This window comes from Pseudorca crassidens, chromosome 2, assembly GCF_039906515.1.
Source record: "Pseudorca crassidens isolate mPseCra1 chromosome 2, mPseCra1.hap1, whole genome shotgun sequence".
NCBI classification, from domain to species: domain Eukaryota; kingdom Metazoa; phylum Chordata; class Mammalia; order Artiodactyla; family Delphinidae; genus Pseudorca; species Pseudorca crassidens.
The window spans coordinates 54010511-54026100 of NC_090297.1; the positions used below are offsets into that span (position 1 = coordinate 54010511).

General features: G+C 39.8%; 1 protein-coding gene and 1 pseudogene across 7 annotated transcripts in view; one reads left to right on the forward strand and one right to left on the reverse strand.

Moving 5' to 3' along the window:
* Positions 1-15590, reverse strand: part of ITGB3BP (integrin subunit beta 3 binding protein) — an 88050-nt gene that overhangs the window by 31435 nt on the left and 41025 nt on the right. For 5 of the 7 annotated variants that reach the window (XR_010940868.1, XR_010940865.1, XR_010940866.1 and 2 more), the window contains exons 4-5: positions 2039-2108; positions 1347-1440 (exon numbers count right to left, since the gene is read on the reverse strand). Coding sequence is in view for 2 of the 7 variants with exons in the window: in XM_067726406.1 (XP_067582507.1) it covers positions 2039-2108 (70 nt within the window). In the remaining 5 variants the exon portion in view is untranslated. The remainder of the gene's footprint in view (positions 1-1346; positions 1441-2038; positions 2109-15590) is intronic. The other 2 variants (XM_067726406.1, XM_067726405.1) reach the window with 1 other exon arrangement.
* On the forward strand, positions 9871-11318 carry LOC137210616 (keratin, type II cytoskeletal 8 pseudogene; annotated as a pseudogene).

A 15590-nucleotide genomic window follows, 5' to 3' on the forward strand; every position in this document is an offset into this window, starting at 1 on the left:
AAAATGTATTAAAGATCTAAATGTAAGACTGGATACTATAAAACTCACAGAGGAAAACACAGGCAGAACACTCTTTGACATAAATCGCAGCAGTATCTTTTTCAAGCTGACTCCTAGTGTAATGGTAATAAAAACTAAATTAAACAAATGGGACCTAATTAAACCTAAAAGCTTTTGCACAGCAAAGGAAACGATAAGCAATACGAAAAGACGACCCACAGAATGGGAGAAAATATTTGCAAACAATGCGACCAACAAAGGATTAGTCTCCAAAATTTGCAAAGAGCTCATGTGGCTCAATAACAAAAAAACAAACAACCCAATCAAAAAATGGGCAGAAGACTTAAATAGACATGTCTCCAAAGAAGACATACAGATGACGAAGAGGCACATGAAAAGATGCTCAACATCGCTAATTACTAGAGAAATGCACATCAAAACTACAATGAGAAAGCACCTCACACTGGTCAGAATGGCCATCATCAGAAAGTCTACAAATAATAAATGCTGGAGAGGGTGTGGAGAAAAGGGAACCCTCCTACACTGTTGGTGGGAATGTAAAGTGGTACAGCTGCTATGGAGAACAGTATGGAGGTTCCTTAAAAAACTAAAAATGGAGCTACCATATGATCTAGCAATCCCACTCCTGGACATATATACAGATAAAAACATGGTTTGAAAGGATACATGAGCCCCAATGTTCATTGCAGTGCTATTTACAATAGCCAAGACACCAAAGCAACCTAAATGTCCATTGACAGATGAATGGATAAACAAGGTGTGGTGTATATACACAATGGGATATTACTCAGCCATAAAAAGAATGAAATAATGCCATTTGCAGCAACATGAAAGGACCTAGAGATGATACTAAGTAAAGTAAGTCAGACAGAGAAATACAAATATCATATGATATGACTTATATGTGGAATCTAAAAAAACATGATACAAATGAACTTGCTTACAAAACAGAAACAGACTCACAGACATAGAAAACAAACTTATGGATACCAAGGGAAAAGTGGGGGGGAAGGGAGGGATAAATTAGCAGTTTGGGATTAACAGATTCACATTACTCAATATAAAATAAACAACAAGGGCCTACTGTATAGCACAGGGAACTATATTCAATATCTTGTAATAACCTATAGGTTGTAATAACATATACACACACACACACACACACACACATATATATGTATATAAAATTGAATTGCTTTGCTGTACACCTGAAACTAACACAACATTGTAAATCAACTATACTTCAATTTAAATAAATAAATAAATAACATTTCGAAACATAACCCATAACCCATTTCTAAGTTAGAGTAGATATATTAACTTACAACATGAGACCATAAGCTCCCAATGGGTAGATGTTTCATTTTCCTCATCTTTACCCATCCATCCATCATATTGTATGGCACACAGAAGATACAGCTGGAAAGGTAAATGAGCTGAACATATGAAGTACTTTAAAACTTGAACCCCCTGTTCTGCTTATTTCAATTTTTCCAGCCTCAGTGGATAGATATAAATATTCTTCCCAGAATACATAGGCAGTAGCCTTTTACACATAATGACTTCATTCAAGGCACCCTTGACAGGCCAATATGAAAATAACTGATGGCCGATAAGCCTTCTAGGTTCCTCTAGATTCCTTACTCTGCTGGCTTCACTGTATTCCTAGCTCTTGAACCAGCAATTATGTTCCAAGACAATGTATTACTTGTCCATCCATGTAAATCCAAAGAGGGTGTTTCCCTCAGTTTTACCCTAAGCTAGTCTCTTAAGCATAGGCTGGGGAAACTGGGCTAAATGGGTATTAAAATAAAGGTATCATATATCACCATCATATGAACATGGCAAAACACATCATAAATAAAGAATTTTACTTCTTTAAGAAAAAATACTTCTACTCAGGTATAAACCATTCATTTCTGCAAAGAAATGATTTATCTTAAATCATCACTTTAACAAATATGACCTTTTTCTTTTAAGACACACGAGTATATTATTTCAGCAACAACGAACTTACTCATCATTGTCTTCTGTAGTAGATTCCTTTCTTTTGGTTATACTGAGGTGATTCCAGTTTTTCCTCTTTCCTATATGTGTGCAATAAAAAGAATGTAAAGTTAAGGCAAAAACTGTCCAATTTTAAATAGAATTTAAATCACCAACTTTTCAACAGAAAATAAAAGGGTTGACAAATGAAAGAAGAGTAGGTAAAGAAAAAGTATCCTGAAATTTGTTACGAGAAAATTTTTTCACTATTGTGGATAACTTTTCAATAGGTAGTTTTTTTTTTAATTTGCCAGTCTCCTAATGTTTTATTCATGATTACATTATATAGAAGAAATAATCTTTTGAATAAAATTTCCACTGGGGCTTGGTATATTAAAAAGAAAAACTAGATAAACCCACTTTGATAATATAACTAGTTTAAAATACATTAGTTTTTCATCAAATATTTTCATGAGGAGGGACCCTCAAGATGGTAGAGGAGTAAGACATGGAGATCATCTTTCTACCCACAAATACATCAGAAATACATCTACACGTGGAACAACTCCTACAGAACACCTACTGAACGCTGGCAGAAGACCTCAAGTTTCCCAAGAGGCAAGAAATTCCCCACGTACCTGGGTAGGGCAAAAGAAAAAAGAAAAAACAGAGACAAAAGAATAGGGACAGGACCTGCACCTCTGGGAGGGAGCTGTGAAAGAGGAAAAGTTTCCACACACTAGGAAGCCCCTTCACTGGCGGAGACAGGGCGTGCCAGGGGTAAGCTTCGGAGCCACGGAGGAGAGCACAGCAACAGGGGTGCAGAGGGCAAAGCAGAGAGATTCCCGCACAGAGGGTCAATGCCGACAGCACTCAACAGCCCAAGAGGCTTGTCTGCTCACCCACCAGGGCAGGTGGGGCTGGGAGCTTTGGCTTCGGCTTCAGAAGTCAGATCCCAGGGAGAGGACTGGGGTTGGCTGTGTGAACACAGCCTGAGGCGGGCTAGTGCAACACAGCTAGCTGGGAGTCCAGGAAAAGTCTGGAACTGCCTAAGAGTCAAAAGACCATTGTTTCGGGGTGCGCAAGGAGAGGAGATTCAGAGCACTGACTAAATGAACTTCAGAGACAGGTGCAAGCCACGGCTATCAGCCCGGACACCAGGCACAGGCATGAAACACTAACGCTGCTGCTGCAGTCACCAAGAATCCTGTGTGCAAGCACAGGTCAATATCCACACCCATGCCGCAGGGAGCCTGTGCAGCCCACCACTGCCAGGGTCCCATGATCCAGGGACAACTTCCCCAGGAGAACACATGGCATGCCTCGGGCTGTTGCAGCGTCATGCTGGCCTCTGCCACCCCAGGCTCACCACACATTCTGTACCCTTCCCTCCCCACAGCCTGAGTGAGCCAGAGCCCCCAAATCAGCTGTTCCTTTAACCCCCTCCTTTCTGGGCAAAGAACAGATGCCAGAGGGCGACATACATGCAGAGGCAGGGCCAGATCCAAAGCTGAACCCTAGGAGCTGTGCGAACAAAGAAGAGAAAGGGAAATTTCTCTGTTCAGCCTCATGAGTAGAGGATTAAATCTCCACAATCAACTTGATGTCCCTGCATCTGTGGAATACCTGAATAGACAACAAATCATCCCAAAATTGAGGCAGTGGACTTTGGAAGCAACTACAGACTTGGGGTTTGCTGTATGTGACTGACTAGTTTCTGATTTTTATGTTTATCTTAGTTTTCAGCACTTGTTATCTTTGGTAGATTTGTTTACTGATTTTGCTGCTCTCTTCTTTTTTCTTAAATACCTTTCTTATTTTAATAATTTAAAAAATTTTCAATTTTAGTAACTTTATTTTATTTCATTAAAAAAATTATTTTTTCTTACTTTCTTTTTTTTCCTCCCCTTTCTTCTGAGCTATGTAGCTGACAGGGTCTTGGTGCTCTGGCCGGGTGTCAGGCCCGAGCCCTGAGGTGGGAGAGCCGAGTTCATGACATCGGACCACCAGAGACCTCACAGCCACACATAATATCAATCGGCAAGAGCTCTCCCAGAGATCTCCAATTCAACACTAAGACCCAGCTCCACTCAATGACCAGCAAGCTACAGTGCTGGACACCCCATGCCAAACAACTAGCAAGACAGGAACACAACCCCACCCATTAGCAGAGAGGCTGCCTAAACTCATAAGTTCACAGATACTCCAAAACATACCACTGGATGCAGTCCTGCTCACCAGAAAGACAAGATCCAGGCTTATCCACCAGAACCAGTCCCCTCCACCAGGAAGCCTACACAACCCACTGAACCAACCTTACCCACTGGGGGCAGACACCAAAAACAACGGGAACTAAGAACCTGAAGCCTGCAAAATGGAGACCCCAAACACAGTAAGTTAAGCAAAATGAGAAGACAGAGAAATAAATACACAGATGAAGGAGCAAGGTAAAAATCCACCAGACCAAACAAATGAAGAGGAAATAGGCAGTCTACCTGAAAAAGAATCCAGAGTAATGACAGTAAAGATGATCCAAAATCTTGGAAATAGAATGGAGAAAATACAAGAAACGTTCAACAAGGACCTAGAAGAAATAAAGAGCAAACAAACAATGATGAACAACACAATAAATGAAATTAAAAATTCTCTAGAAGGAATCAATAGCAGAATAACTGAGGCAAAAGAATGGATAAGTGACCTGGAAGATAAAATAGTAGAAATAACTACTGCAGAGCAGAATAAAGAAAAAAAATGAAAAGAATTGAGGACAGTGTCAGAGACCTCTGGGACAACATTAAACGCACAAACATTCGAATTCTAGGGGTCCCAGAAGAAGAAGGGAAAAAGAAAGGGACTGAGAAAATACTTGAAGAGATTATAGTTGAAAACTTCCCTAATATGGGAAAGGAAATAGTCAATCAAGTCCAGGAAGCACAGAGAGTCCCATACAGGATAAATCCAAGGAGAAACACACCAAAACACCTATTAATCAAGTTATCAAAAATTAAATACAGGGCTTCCCTGGTGGCACAGTGGTTGATAGTCCGCCTGCCGATGCAGGGGACGCGGGTTCGTGCCCCGGTCCGGGAAGATCCCACATGCCGTGGAGCGGCTAGGACTGTGAGCCATGGGCGCTGAGCCTGCGCGCCGGAGCCTGTGCTCCGCAATGGGAGAGGCCACAACAGTGACAGGCCCGCATACCGCAAAAACAAAACAAAACAAAAATTAAATACAAAGAAAAACTATTAAAAGCAGCAAGGGAAAAGCAACAAATAACATACAAGGGAATCCCCATAAGGTTAACAGCTGATCTTCCAGCAGAAACTCTACAAGCCAGAAGGGAGTGGCAGGACATATTTAAAGTGATAGAAGGGAAAAACCTACAACCAAGATTACTCTACCCAGCAAGGATCTCAGATTTGATGGAGAAATTAAAACTTTACAGACAAGCAAAAGCTAAGAGAATTCAGCACCAGCAACCAGCTTTACAACAAATGCTAAAAGAACTTCTCTAGGCAGGAAACACAAGAGAAGGAAAAGACCTACAATAACAAACCCAAAACAATTAAGAAAATGGTAATAGGAACATACTTATTGATAATTACCATAAATGTATATGGATTAAATGCTCCAACCAAAAGACACAGACTGGCTGAATGGATACAAAAACAAGACCTGTATACATGCTGTCTACAAGAGACCCACTTCAGACCTAGGGACACATACAGACTGAAAGTGAGGGAATGGAAAAAGATATTCCATGCAAATGGAAATCAAAAGAAAGCTGGAGTAGCAATTCTCATATCAGACAAAATAGACTTTAAAATAAAGACTATTAGAAGAGACAAAGATGGACACTACATAATGATCAAGGGATCAATCCAAGAAGATGATATAACAATTGTAAATACTTATGCACCCAACATAGGAGCACCTCAATACATAAGGCAAATGCTAACAGCCACAGAAGGGGAAATGGACAGTAACACAATCATACTGGGGGACTTTAACACCCCACTTTCACCAATGGACAGATCATCCAAAATGAAAATAAATACAGAAGAAACACAAGCTTTAAATAACACAGTAAACAAGATGGACTTTATTTATATTTATAGGACATTCCATCCAAAACCAACAAAATACACTTTCTTCTCAAGTGCTCATGGAACATTCTCCAGGATAGATGATATCTTGGGTCACAAATCAAGCCTTGGTAAATTTAAGAAAATTGAAATCATATCAAGTATCTTTTCCAATCACAATGCTATGAGACTAGATATCAAGTACAGGAAAAAAACAGTAAAAAATACAAACACATGGAGGCTAAACAATACACTACTAAATAACCAAGAGATCACTGAAGAAATCAAAGAGGAAATCAAAAAATACCCAGAAACAGGGCTTCCCTGGTGATGCAGTGGTTAAGAATCCACCTGCCAATGCAGGGGACATGGGTTGAAGCCCTGGTCTGGGAAGATCCCACATGCTGTGGAGCAACTAAGCCTGTGCTGTGTTCCACAACTACTGAGCCTGTGCTCTACAGCCCGTGAGCCACAACTACTGAGCCCACGAGCCACAGCTACTGATGCTTGTGCAACTAGAGCCTGTGCTCCGCAACAAGAGATGCCACCGCAGTGAGAAGCCCATACACCACAATGAAGAGTAGATCCTGCTTGTCGCAACCAGAGAAAGCTCGCGTGTAGCAACGAAGACCCAACACAGCCTAAAATAAATAAAATAAAATAATTTTTTTAAAAAAAGGTTTTAACAAACATGAAGTTCTAAACAAAAAAACCTAGAAACAAATGACAATGAAAACACAATGACCCAAAACCTATGGGATGCAGCAAAAGCAGTTCTAAGAGGGAAGTTTAGAGCAGCACAATCCTCCCTCAAGAAACAAGAAAAATCTCAAATAAACAATATAAGCTTACACCTAAAACAATGAGAGAAACAAGAACAATAAAACCCCAAATTTAGAAGAAGGAAAGAAATCATAAAGACCAGATCCGAAATAAATGAAAAAGAAATGAAGGAAACAATGGCAAAGATAAATAAAACTAAGAGCTGGTGGGCTTCCCTGGTGGCGCAGTGGTTGAGAGTCCACCCGCCGATGCAGGGGACACGGGTTCGTGCCCAAGTCCGGGAAGATCCCACATGCTGCGGAGTGGCTGGGCCCCTGAGCCATGGCCCCTGAACCATGGCAGCTGAGCCTGCGCGTCCGGAGCCTGTGCCCCGGAGAGGGAGAGGCCACAACAGTGAGAGGCCCGCATACCTCAAAAAAAACAAAAACAAAAACAAAAACAAAAAAAAACTAAGAGCTGGTTCTTTGAGAAGATAAACAAAATTGATAAACCATTAGCCAGACTCATCAAAATGAAAAGTGCGAAGACTCAAATCAACAGAATTAGAAATGAAAAAGGAGAAGTAACAACTGACACTGCAGAAATACAAAGGATCATGGGAGATTACTACAAGCAACTATATGCCAATAAAAGGGACGACCTGGAAGAAATGGACAATTTCCTACCAAAGCACAACCTTCTGAGACTGAATCAGGAAGAAACAAAGTATAAACAGACCAGTCACAATCACTGAAATTGAAACTGTGATTAAAAATCTTCCAACAAACAAAAGCCCAGGACCAGATGGCTTCACAGGCAAATTCTATCAAACGTTTAGAGAAGAGCTAACACCTATCCTTCTCAAACTCTTCCAAAATATAGCAAAGGGAGGAACACTCCCCAACAAATTCTACCAGGCCACCATCACCCTGATACCAAAACCAGACAAAGATCTCACAAACAAAGAAAACTACAGGCCAATATCACTGATAAACATAGATGCAAAAATCCTCAACAAAATACTAGCAAAGAGAATCCAACAGCACATTATAAGGATCATACACCATGATCAAGCGGGGTTTATCCCAGGAATGCAAGGATTCTTCAATATAGGCCAATCAATCAGTGTGATACACAATATTAACAAATTGAAGGATAAAACCATATGATAATCTCAATAGATACAGAAAAAGCTTTCTACAAAATTCATCACCCATTTATGATAAAAACTCTCCAGAAAGTAAGCATAGAGGGAAATTACCTCAACAAAACAAAGGCCATATATGACAAATCCATGGCCAACATCATTCTCAGTGGTGTAAATCTGAAACCACTTCCACTAAGATCAGAAACAAGACAAGTTGCCCAATCTTACCTCTATTATATAACACAGTTTTGGAAGTTTTAGCCACAGCAATCAGAGAAGAAAAAGAAATAAAAGGAATCCAAATTGGAAAGGAAGAAGTAAAACTGTCACTGTTTGTAGATGACATGATACTATACATGGAGAATCCTAAAGATGCTACCAGAAAACTACTAAAGTTAATCAATGAATTTGGTAAAGGAGCAGGATACAAAGTTAATGCACAGAAATCTCTTGCATTCCTATACACTAATGATGAAAAATCTGAAAGAGAAATTAAGGAAACACTCCCATTTACCACTGCAACAAAAAGAATAAAATAACTAGGAATAAACCTACCTAAGAAGGTAAAAGACCTATACTCAGAAAACTGTAAGACACTGATGAAATAAGTTAAAGATGATAAAAACAGATGAAGAGATATACCACTTGATTGGAAGAATCAACATTGTGAAAATGACTTACTACCCAAAGCAATCTACAGTTTCAATGCAATCCCTATCAAACTACCAAAACCATTTTTCACAGAACTGGAATAAAAAAATTTCACAATTTGTATGGAAACACAAAAGACCCCAAATAGCCAAAGCAATCTTGAGAAAGAAAATCGGAGCTGGAGGAATCAGCCTCCCTGACTTCAGACTATACTACAAAGCACAGTAATCAAGACAGTATGGTACTGGCACAAAAACAGAAATATAGATCACTGGAACAGGACAGAAAGCCCAGAGATAAACCCATGCACACATGGTCACCTTATCTTTGATAAAGGAGGCAAGAATATACAATGGAGAAAAGACAGCCTCTTCAGTCAGTGGTGCTGGGAAAACTGGACAGCTACATGTAAAAGAATAAAATTAGAACACTCCCTAACACCATACACAAAAATAAACTCAAAATGGATTGAAGACCTAAATGTAAGGCCAGACACTATCAAACTCTTAGAGGAAAATATAGGCAGAACACTCTATGACATAAATCACAGCAACATCCTATTTGACCCAACTCCTAGAGAAATGGAAATAAAAATAAAAATAAACAAATGCGACCTAATGAAACTTCAAAGCTTTTGCACAGCAAAGGAAAGCATAAACAAGATGAAAAGACAACCCTCAGAATGGGAGAAAATATTTGCAAATGAAGCAACTGACAAAGGATTAATCTCCAAAATACACAAGCAGCTTATGTAGCTCAATATCAAAAATAGAAACAACCCAATCCAAAAATGGGCAGAAGACCTAAACAGACATTTCTCCAAAGAAGATATCAGATTGTCAACAAACACATGAAAGGATGCTCAACATCACTAATCATTAGAGAAATGCAAATTAAAACTACAATGAGGTATCACCTCACACTAGTCAGAATGGCTGTCCAAAAAATCTACAAACAATAAATGCTGGGAAGGGTGTGGAGAAAAGGGAACACTCTTGCACTGTTGGTGGGAATGTAAATTGATACAGTCACTATGGAGAACAGTATGGAGGTTCCTTAAAAAACTAAAAATAGAACTATCATATGACCCAGCAATCCCACTACTGGGCATATACCTGGAGAAAACCATAATTCAAAAAGAGTCATGGGAGAAGCAGCTTCTCAACTCCTCGAGTCTCTGTCTGCTTCGGCCTCCTCGCCTCCACTCCAGCCTCCACCATGTCCATCAGGGTGACCCAGAAGTTCTACAAGGTGTCCACCTCCAGCCCCCGGTCCTTCAGCAGCCGCTCCTATACCAGTGGGTCGGTGCCCACATCAGCTCCTCGGCCTTCTCCTGGGTGGGCAGCAGCAGCAACTTCCGGGGTGGCCTGGGCACCAGCATGAGTCTGGCTCGAGGTTATGGCGGGGCCCTGGGTTTGGGGGGCATCACAGCTGTCACAGTGAACCAGAGCCTGCTGAGCCCCCTCAAGCTGGAGGTGGACCCTAACATCTAGGCCATGCGCACCCAGGAGAAGGAGCAGATCAAGACTCTGAACAACAAATCTGCCTGCTTCATCAACAAGGTGCGACACCTGGAGCAGCAGAATAAGATATTGGAGACCAAATGGAACCTCCTGCAGCAGCAGAAGACAGCCCGGAGCAACACAGACAACATGTTTGAAAGCTACATCAACAACCTCTGGCATCAGTTGGAAACCGTGGCCCAGGTGAAGCTGAAGCTGGAGGTGGAGCTTGGCAACATGCAGGGGCTGGTGGAGGACTTCAAGACCAAGTACAAGGAAGAGATCCAAAAGCACACAGACATGGAGAATGAATGTGTCATCATCAAGAAGGATGTGGATGAAGCTTACATGAACAAGGTAGAGCTGGAGTCCCACCTGGAAGGGCTGACTGAATACATCAACTTCTACAGGCAACTGTATGGAGAGGAGATGCAGCTGCAGATTTCTGACATCTCCGTTGTGCTGTCCATGGACAACAGCCACTCTCTGGACCTGGACGGCATCATCGCCGAGGTCAAGACCCAGTATGAGGATATCACCAACCGCAGCCAGGCCGAGGCTGAGACCATGTATCAGATCAAGTATGAGGAGCTGCAGACATTGGCTGGGAAGCACGGGGATGACCTCCGTCACACGAAGACAGAGATTTCTGAGATGAACCGGAACATCAACTGACTCCAGGCTGAGATTGAGGGCCTCAAAGGCCAGAGGGCTTCCCTGGAGGCTGCCATTGCTGATGCTGAGCAGTGTGGTGAGCCGGCCATCAAGGATGCTCAGGCCAAGCTGGCTGAGCTGGAGGCTGCTGTGAGAACTGCCACGCAGGACATGGCACAGCAGCTGCGTGAGTACCAGGAGCTGATGAACATCAAGCTGGCCCTGGACATGGAGATTGCCACCTACCACAAGCTGCTGGAGGGCAAGGAGAGCCGGCTGGAGTCTGGGATGCAGAACATGAGTATCCACACCAAGACCACCAGTGGGTATTCAGGTGGACTGACCTCAGCCTACGGGACCCCTCGCCTCAACTACAGCCTGAGCTCCTACCAGTCCAGCTTGGGCTCTGGCTCCTTCAGCTGTACTAGTTCTAAGACTGTGGTTGTGAAGAAGATTGAGACCCACGATGGGAAGCTGGTGTCTGAGTCCTCTGACGTTCTGAACAAGTGAAAGCCTCCTGCGATCCCTCCCAGCCTCCCCACTCACTTGCTCCTGCAAGAAGGAGTTGTGCGGGGGAGTGTCAGAACCAGAGACCTGAGGCTCAGCCCCGTCCTTAGCCCACCCCGGGGGAAGTCAACTGCCTGGGCTCACGCCCCCAACTAAAAGCCAATCCAAGAGTAAAGCTTCAGCTGGCTCTGCCAACACACACACACACACACAAAAGAGTCATGTACCACAATGTATATTGCAGCACTATTTACAATAGCCAGGACATGGAAGCAAGCTAAGTGTCCATCGACAGATGAATGGATAAAGAAGATGTGGCACATATACACAATGGAATATTACTCAGTCATAAAAAGAAACAAAATTGAGTTATTTGTAGTGGGGTGGATGGACCTAGAGTCTGTCATACAGTGAAGTAAGTCAGAAAGAGAAAAACAAATATCGTATGCTAACACATATATATGGAATCTAAAAAAAAAAAAAAGGTTCTAATGAACCTAGGGGCAGGACAGGAATAAAGATGCAGACGTAGAAAATGGACTTGAGGACGTGGGGAGGGGGAAGGGTAAGCTGGGACAAAGTGAGAGAGTAGCACGGACATGTATACACTACGAAATGTAAAACGGACAGCTAGTGGGAAGCAGCCGCATAGCACAGGGAGATCAGCTCCATGCTTTGTGACCACCTAGTGGGGTGGAATAGGGAGGGTGGGAGGGAGACGCAAGAGGGAGGGGATATGGGGATATATGTATATGTATAACTGATTCACTTTGTTATACAGCAGAAACTAACACAATTGTAAAGCAATTATACTCCAATAAAGATGCTGAAAAAGAAAAGGGATTTCACGAGAGCAACCAACTGGTTCCTTAAAAAAAAAAAAAAAATATATATATATATATATATTTTTTTTAAAATCAAAGTATATTAAAGTTTCCAGCTTGCATTATTTAACCCCATTTTTTTGTCTCAGAGTTGACAACAAGGGATTGTTGATACTAATATCTAGAAAATAGTGAGTTCCTCAGGATATCACAGTAAAATAAATACGATTTTAGAGGTAAAAGTACCTGACTGTTTAAATGCATATTGATTTAGTAAATTCTTGGAAAGATCTTTAGTACCTATGAAAATATTTCAAATACTGTATGGTATCACTTATAAGTCAAATCTAAAAAAATAATACAAATGAATGTACATGCAAAACAAAACAAAAAAAGTAATTTTTTTTTGATATTATCTCCTCAGGCAAGGAAAACAAAAGCAAAAATAAACAGGACTACATCAAACCAAAAAAGTTTTGCATAGCGAAGCAAACTATCGACACAACAAAAAGGCCACCTACTGAATGGGAGAAGATATTTACAAATGATATGCCTGGTAAGGAGTTAATATCCAAAATATATAAAGAACTTATACAACTCAACATCAAAAAACCAAACAACCTGATTAAAAAATGGGCAGAGGATCTCAACAGACATTTTTCCAAAGAAGACATACAGATGGCCAGCAGGCACATGAAAAGATGCTCAACATGACTAATCATCAGGGAAATGCAAATCAAAATCACCTCATACATGTCAGAATGGCTATTATCAAAAAGACAAGAAATAACAAGTGTTGGCAAGGATGTAGAGAAAAGAGAATCCTTGTGCACTGTTAGTGGGAATGTAAATTGGTGCAGCCACTATGGAATACAGTGTGAAGGTTCCTCAAAAATGTAAAAGTAGAACTACCATATGACCCAGCAATTCCACTCCTGGGTATTTATCCAAAGAAAATGAAAACACTAATTAGAAAGGATATATGCATCCCTACGTTCACTGCAGCATTATTTATGATAGCCAAGATATGAAAAGCAACGTAAGTGCTCATCAACAGATAATGTGGTATATATATACAATGGAATATTACTCAGCCATTAAAAAAGAATGAAACTGCCACTTGTGACAACATTAATGGACCTAGAGGGTATTATGCTAAGTGAATTAAGTCAGAGAAAGAAAGACAAGTGTCATGATTTCTTTTATATGTGGGATCTAAAAAACCAAATAAATGAACAAATGTAACAAAACAGAAACTGTCATAGATACAGAGAACAAACAGGTGGTTGCCAGAGGGGAGGGAAATGGAGGGATGAAAGAAAATGGTGAGGGAGATTAAGAGTAAAAACTTCCAGTTATAAAATAAGTAAGTCCCAGGCATGAAATGTACATTTGGGGAATATAATCAATAGTAATGTGATATTTTTTTATGGTGATAGATCGTAACTAGACTCATGGTGGTGATCATTATGTGATGTATAGAAATATCGAATCTCTATGTTGTACACCAGGAACTAACATAGTGTTGTATGTCCATTATACCTCCAAACCAAACAAACACATAGAAAAAGAGATCAGATTTGTGGTTACTAGAGGCACAGGGTAGCGGGGAGGAGGAATGAGATGAAGGTAGTCAAAAGGTACAAACTTCAGTTATAAGATAAATAAATGCTAGGGATGTAATGTACAACACAATAAATATAATTAATACTGTGATATGTTATATATGAAAATTGTTAAGAGAGAAATCCTAGGAGTTCCCATCACAGGGAAAAAATTTTTTTCCTTTTTCTTTTATTTTGCTTCCATATGAAATGATGGATGTTCACTAAACTTATTGTGGTAATCATTTCATGATGTATGTAAGTCAAATCATTATGCTGCACACCTTAAACTTAAACAATGCTATATGTCAATTATAGCTCCATAAAACTGGAAGAAAAGAAATCGGTTGAATGACAATAAAAAACAAACTGTATCTTTCCTAATTTTTTTTTATCCATTTTATCAGTTTCTGAAAGAGGTAGTTTAAAATCTCCTATGATGATTAGGGATTTGTGAGTTTCTCCTTGCAATCCTGTCCTATTTCGTCATGTTTTGAGTTTTTATTTTTGATGCACAAAGGTCAGGATCCTTTTTCTGGTAGTGAATCTTTCCTTCTCTCATTATGTAAAAATTCGTATTATCTTCAATAAAGCCTTTTTGTCTTAAAGTCTATTTTGGTCTATATTAATATTAATATTCTTGTACCAACTCTTTGCTTTTTTAAAAAGCTAATATTCACTGCTTTTTTATCCTTTTACATTAAATCATCTGACGTCTTTTCTTAAAGTATAATAATAATATTTTAAAGTATAGCTAAAATATGTATTGAACACTTACTATATGCCAGGCACTGTTCTAAGTCTTTTTTGTACATTAATTCTTTTACTTCTCACAACAATCCTGAGGTAGATATTATTATTTTCCCCATTTTACAGGCAAGTAAACAAAAATACCATTAAAAAGTCAAGTGACAGATATTCCATCTGCTCCCTGAAAATTATAAGGACCTTAAAATTTTTAATTCCCTTCTGCTTCCTCATATATCTCCCATGCTATTATGGTCTATTAGTATTTGTTTTCAACCCCCTATCAAGTTGTTTTTGTTTTGCTTTATAGTCAGCAAGATTTGTAATCACAGTTTTATAACTAGATTTATAGATCTACCAACATGTTTGCTAATTTATTTTTTTTTACCATTGCTCTTTGCATTTCATTCCTTTATTTGAGGCTCAATTATGAGCATGTACTTACAGAAGTACATTCTTTAGTAATCCTTTCAGGGAATATCTGTGAATGGTAAATTCTCTCAGACTGTCTGAAAATACCTTTACTTCATTCTTACTTCCTGAATAAAAAGTTCAGCTGTGACTTTCAGTTGGTATTATTACTCCATTTCCTGCTGCAGCCTATAGATACTGATGAGAAGTCTACTGTCAAGCTGTCATTAAAATTTTCTCTTTGTCTTTGATGTTCTGCATTTTTACCATGATACGATTAGGTGTGAATTTGTTTTAATTTGTTTTCTTTCATCCTGCTCAGATGAAGCATGCCAGTCTGATCTGGAAATTCCTGTCTTTCCTCAATTATGAAAAGCCGATAGTCCATATATCTTAGATATTGCCTCTGCTCCATTCTATTTCCTCCTTGTAGAACTCCTATTTGACATATGTTGGATCTTATTCTATCCATTATTTCTCTTTACTGTTTTATCATATACTCCATCTCTTTATCTCTCTGTGCTGTTACATTGCTACAGTCTGGATGATCTTTACAGATCTATTGTCTAATTTACAAGTACTCTCTTTGACTATGCAAATTTGTTGTTTATTCTTCTACCCCAACTATTAAAAAATAAGTCTGATGGAATCTTGGGAGTAAAAGAACAGAAAATTTTACCATCTTTCCT